Source organism: Aquarana catesbeiana, linkage group LG13, assembly GCF_042186555.1.
Source record: "Aquarana catesbeiana isolate 2022-GZ linkage group LG13, ASM4218655v1, whole genome shotgun sequence".
Classification (NCBI taxonomy): domain Eukaryota; kingdom Metazoa; phylum Chordata; class Amphibia; order Anura; family Ranidae; genus Aquarana; species Aquarana catesbeiana.
The window spans coordinates 220,612,864-220,618,854 of record NC_133336.1 but is presented as its reverse complement, the minus strand read 5'-3'; the positions used below and the strand labels follow the sequence as shown (position 1 = coordinate 220,618,854).

The following is a 5,991-nucleotide window of genomic DNA, read 5'->3' as shown; positions in this document are numbered from 1 at the left end:
AAGCCTTCTCTGTCTCACTGATAGGGACTACAAGGATTACAACGGGACTACACTATATGACGTCAGCCTAACAAGGATGTTTTTTGCTCGGGATGTATGATTTTGGCACTGGAGCTCAATACATCTTTATATGAGCATCTTGCTGTACCCAAAAGGTCTACCGCCTGCTCCTGTTCTCCATTCCACAAGATAAATAAAACCAGTACTTACTGGGAATTAATGAATTGTTCTGCCTGCTCTATCAATAATGAATGCCGGGCATCCGGCACCTCAGGCAAGTTCTGAACAATCGGTGATCTTTACCTGAACAAACTAATAGTCACAGTACAGGCCGGCCTCACAGTACATCTCATCCTCATTGAACTGTTTATCTGCGTTTGTCAACATCAACGTCACGCCACACACCGATGTTTGTCTTTTACTCATAATGTGGCCTGTACATAACATAATGCATCTAAAAACCCAAGAGAATACAGGGCATTACGTTAACAAAAGGTTATAAGCCCTGTCACTTGGGGGTCCCAGAACCATGGCACCTGGACACTTGGGGGTCCAAGAACCATGACACCTGGGGTTCCCAGAACCGTGGCACCCAGGGGTCCCAGAACCATGACACCCGGGGGTCCCAGAACCATGACACCCGGGGGTCCCAGAACCATGACACCTGGACACTTGGGGGTCCCAGAACAATGACTCCGGGACACTCAGGAATATTGGTATTGGATTATGGTCATTGGTATTCTATAGATATATTGATGCAGAAAACAGAAACACGGAAGAATTTAAAGGATACATTTCTAGTTTATTGAGACGTCAGTCTTTGTACAAGGGTATCCTCCATGACAGTGGAATGAACGGTCGGAGTGCCTCAGCTGCTCTCGCAGAAGGTGGTGTTGCAGGCCACGGTCAAAGAGGCCACCAAGATGACAAACTCCTGAAAGTCCACCTCCCCATCTCCGTTCTCATCCAGCTCCTTCAGGATCCTGTCCACGGAGGTGGCATCTTTTTGCTCCTAGAGAAGGAAGATTTAGATTTAATCAACGATTGTTTTCCTATTTTTCCCCGGTTCCTGCCTACATTACACCGAGATTCCATTCTAGAAGCGTATCCCAAAGGAAATTAAAAAAGTGTATTTAGTTTGGAAATTTGAGGCTTTCGTGGTAAAAATTCTACACGTCTGTTTTTTCATCTTTGTAGTTTGTGTATCAAGATTATGTGGTCCTCTTTAGAATTAGTCAACGCTATGCAAGCCTTAATATATTTTTTAGATAATGATTTTTGAATGTCAGATATCAGCAAAAAGACTTTTCAGAGGGTTCCCCAATCATCAATTTGGCTGTTGATTGTGTGTGACTTGCTTTAGAAATAACTACATGCAGTATCTGGAGTAGAGTTAAAAGATATTACTTTTTATTTATTTATTTATTTATTCATTCATTCATTCTGGAGTCCTTGTCCCTTTAGAGCCGGTTCACACAGGGGTGGCTTCAAAGTCGACCGACTCTGAAGCTGCCCCGTGCAGCACGACTTGCAAAACTACTTCTGTATAGAAGTCAATGCAAGCCGCTTTGAAGTTGCCCCAAAGTTGTACAGGAACCTTTGAGTTGAGTTTGACTTGAGTCACTCCTATTAGAACGGTTCCATTGTAGTGAATGGAGCGCGACTTGTCAGGCGGCTAAGTCACCTGACAGGCCGCCCCTGTGTGAACAATGGCTTTCTTCTTGCCACTCCATAAAGGCCAGATTTGTGGAGAGCACGACTAATAGTTGTCCTGTGGACAGATTCTCCCACCTGAGCTGTGGATCTCTGCAGCTCCTCCAGAGTTACCATGGACCTCTTTTCTGCTTCTCTGATGAATGTTCTCCTTACTCAGCCTGTCAGTTTAGGTGGATGGCCATGTCTTGGTAGGTTTGCAGTTGTGCCATACTCTTTCTATTTTTGAATGATGGATTAAACAGAGCTCAATGAGATGTTCAAAGCTTGGGATATTCCTTTATAACCTAACCCTGCTTTATACTTCTCCACAACTTTATCCCTGACCTGTCTGGTGTGTTCCTTGGCATTGGTGACGTTGTTTGTTCACTAAGGTTCTCTAATGCCGCATACACACGAGCGGACTTTCCGGCATACTTGGTCCAGCGGACCAGAGTCCGCCGCACAATCCGATCGTGTGTAGGCTCCAGCGGACTTTTTTTTCCCAAAAGTCCGCCGTACCTAGATTTGAAGCATGTTTCAAATCTTAGTCCGCCGGACTCAGTTCCTGATGGAAAGCCCGTTTGTCTCGTTCATCTGTATGCTGGTCCGACGGACCAGATACGACGCAAGGGCAGGGTATTGCATCTCGCGCTCGCTGCAATAGGAAAAACACATTTTCCTATTGCGGCGAGCGCGGGGCATACCAGGCCCTTAAGTCTGGTATGGATTTTAAAGGGAACCCAGCGGAGGCCTGGACTTCTGGCTTCTGGGCTTCTTCTCTTCTTCCAATGTTGCCACGACGGTCTCTCAGGCTGGAATGCTCTCTGAGTGCTCCTATGTGACTTATATAGGTGGAGACCCCGCCCCCTTATGCCGTCACAGTCCCTGGACATGCTGGGACTGTGATGTTTTAGGGGGCGTCGTCAACATCCCCCGGTGACCATGCCCCATAAAATGTCACAGTCCCAGCATGCCCAGGGACTGTGACGGCATAAGGGGTGGGGTCTCCGCCTATATAAGTCACATCGGAGCACTCAGAGAGCATTCCAGCCTGAGAGACAATCGTGGCAACATTGGAAGAAGAGAAGAAGAGAAGAAGCCCAGAAGCCAGAAGTCCAGGCCTCCGCTGGCAAAAGAGCGGCATGAAGATAGCAGAGGAGCCGGCAGAAGAACTGGAACACCGGGAGAAGAGGCCAGAGAGAGAGTGGAGAAGAACCAACCGGATGCCGGGAGAAGAGGAACCGGAGGGACCACCAAAGTCAGAAGAAGACCCCCGAAGCCGGAAGAAGACCCCCCAGAGCTGTCTAATAAATTACTTTAAAAACCTGTGTAGTTTGTTTTATTATTGACACTTTTTCCCTAGGTAAATGGGTAGGGGTACCATATACCCCATACTCATTCACATTGGGTGGGGGGCCGGGATCTGGGGCCCTCTTATTAAAGGGGGCTTCCGGATTCCGATAAGCCCCCCGGCCCACAGACCCCTGACAACCAACGGCCAGGGTTGTCGGGAAGAGGCCCTTGTCCTCATCAACATGGGGACAAGGTGCTTTGTGGCGGGGGGCCCTGCAGGGTGCCCCCTCCCCAAAGCACCCACCCCCCATGTTGAGGGCATGCGGCCTGGTACGGTTCAGGAGGGGGGGCACTCGCTCGTCCCCACCCCCTTTCCTGAATGGCCAGGGTGTATGCTCAGATCGGGGTCTGGTATGAATTTTAGGGGGGACCCCACACCGTTTTTTCGGTGTAGGGGGTTCCCTTTAAAATCCATACTAGACTTAAGGGCCTGGTATGCCCCACGATGGGGCTCGCAAGGTGTCAATCTCGCCGATAAAAGCGGCGAGATTCACTTCCTTTTCTAGTCCCGTCGTACCCGAGTTGCGTTCAAAATGAACGGTCTTGTCCGTGTGTGGGCAAGTCCGTTCATTCTGAAAGTCCGCCGTAACTCCGGCGAAAGTCCATCGGAAAGATGGGCGGACCTAGCCTGCCGGAAAGTCCAGTCGTGTGTAGGCAAGTCTGTCCGTTCAGGTAGACCGGTGGAAAGTCCAGCAGAAAGACCGTCGGACCAAGTCTGCTGGAAAGTCCGCTTGTGTGTACGAGGCATTAGAAGTCTCTGAGGACTTCACAGAACAGCTGTATTTATACCGAGATTAAATGACACACAGGTGGACTTTATTTACTAATTAGGTGACTTCTGAAGGCAATTGGTTCCACTAGATTTTAGTTAGGGGTATCAGAGTAAAGAGGGCTGAATACAAATGCTCCCCCACACACTTTTCACATATTTATTTGTATAATTTATCGATTTTCTTCCACTTCACAATTACGTGCCACTTTGTGTTGGTCTATCACTTAAAATCAAAAATAAAATACATTTACGTTTTTGGTTGTAACGTGACAAATGTGGAAAATTTCAAGGGGTGTGAATACTTTTTCAATGCACTGTAGGTTTATGTTTTAAGTACTTACTTACGTACTCAGGCTCTAATCTATATTTAAGTTTCATTCTCTCTTTTTTTGTAAGTTCTTATGATGAAAAACTTCATAAAAATATACTGTTTATAAAAAGGATAAGGCCATTGCACTGTTTTATGATAGAGGTTGTCCTATTTACTGGACTCTTCTTTACAGGTCCACCTATATTGTATGGAGGCAAGTAGTATAGATATAAAAACAGTCCAATCCCTGAATCATATAAATACTAAAACAGCGCTGGAAATAAAATGATAATATAATAATATTATAGACCAGTGGCAAAACACCCCAGTTGTAAACAGATATGTAGCAGATGGTCGTGGTGAGTAGTCCAAAGCATTTAAAAGCATTCAAGGTGTTAGAAACAGTTCAAAGTATTCAAGGTGTTCAAGGTTTTCAACAGTCGTTATCCTAGCATGCACCTTCCACCAGAGAACAGAAAAATCTGCATTCCACCATGTATAACACACTCCCCCAGGGGGTCAAACTCATCAGACTCCTCTAACAAGTAAACCTTAAGTTTGGTGTATGTCAGCTGCTTTGATACCTGGTCCTCACCATCCCAGAGATCCACTGTTGCAGGGGCTCAAACATGCATCATAAAACGCAAGAATGATAGTACATAGCATAATCCTTTTTATTATGACACAATTCCCCATACATCAGAAGCCCCCTACACGTGGTGGAATGCGGATTTTTCTGTTCTCTGGTGGAAGGTGCATGCTAGGATAACGACTGTTGAAAACCTTGAACACCTTGAATACTTTGAAATGTTCCTAACACCTTGAATGCTTTTAAATGCTTTGGACTACTCACCACAACCATCTGCTCCATATCTGTTTACAAGTGGGGTGTTTTGCCACTGGTCTATAATATTATTATATTATCATTTTATTTCCAGCTCTGTTTTAGTATTTATATGATTCAGGGATTGGACTGTTTTTATATCTATACTACTTGCCTCCATTTTATTTTATCTTAACAACTGCTCAGTATCTTTTGAGTACTTTTGAATATTTTTCATAACATATTTCAAAGTATTATTTTTATATACATTTTTTCTCAGTGTGTGTACTGCTATCAGAGCTGTAGGATTGATCTGGCGCTGAGTAGGGGCACTGCAGGCCTTTCACATACCCCCCCTTTTTTTTTCCACCTATATTGTATGTTCCTATTTTAATCTTTTATACATTTTGCAAAACCAATAAACCTATTGAAATGAAAAAGATATCAGTTTTAAACTTCAAATGTTCTGCGAACACAAATGAACCCAAATGGTTGCACATCTGTACATGTCCCGTCTTCTTGTGTCTCACCTCAAGATACTCTCCAAGCTCGTTCTGTAGAAGATCCTTCAGTTCCCTCTTGCACAGCTTGTGCTTGTCACCTTCCCAAGCGGAATATGTGTGGAAGACGTTGATAAGTGTATCCATGGCCTTTTCAAGTTTTGACATTATGGGAGGTATAGGTCAGTAGACAAGTGGATGAGTCGAAGTTTGGTTTGGTGTACCACCAAAAATCAGAAGCTGGAAATAAAAATTATAGCATAAAAGATATATTTTGTATTTGAATGGAGCAAGTACGGAGATCTCTAAACCAGAACAAGTTGGTTGATGACATGCAACAATAAACCAGGGAAAGGGTGAGGACTAGAGACATGGTTGTAGTCTTACAGAACAAACAGGAGAATTAGAGGGGTTTGTTTTGGTGGGTGGTGGTTTGCAAAGGAGGTCTGAATTACAGTTAGTTATATGTTTGGTGGAACAACAAAACTTAAGAATCTCAGCTAGTTGGATGTTTGGTGGAAGAGGAGAACTTAATGCC

The 5,991-nt window shown here is 44.7% G+C and overlaps 1 protein-coding gene across 1 annotated transcript; it reads right to left on the bottom strand.

Moving 5' to 3' along the window:
* Positions 1 to 851: 851 nt before the first annotated feature.
* LOC141116673 (protein S100-A1-like) lies at positions 852 to 5,687 on the bottom strand. The gene is made up of 2 exons (XM_073609065.1): positions 5,484 to 5,687; positions 852 to 1,012 (listed from the first exon to the last, which is right to left on the bottom strand). The coding sequence occupies exons 1-2, from the start codon at positions 5,619 to 5,621 to the stop codon at positions 869 to 871; spliced, it is 282 nt and encodes a 93-aa protein (XP_073465166.1). The 5' UTR covers positions 5,622 to 5,687; the 3' UTR covers positions 852 to 868.
* Between the last annotated feature and the right edge of the window lie 304 nt (positions 5,688 to 5,991).

What these genes read in the sequence shown, in the direction of transcription:
- LOC141116673 (XM_073609065.1), bottom strand. Translation starts at nt 5,621, where the DNA reads ATGTCAAAACTTGAAAAGGCCATGGATACACTTATCAACGTCTTCCAC. An exon ending in AGCTTGGAGAGTATCTTGAG is followed by an intron (nt 1,013 to 5,483) that starts GTGAGACACAAG and finishes TTCCTTCTCTAG; the next exon opens with GAGCAAAAAGATGCCACCTC.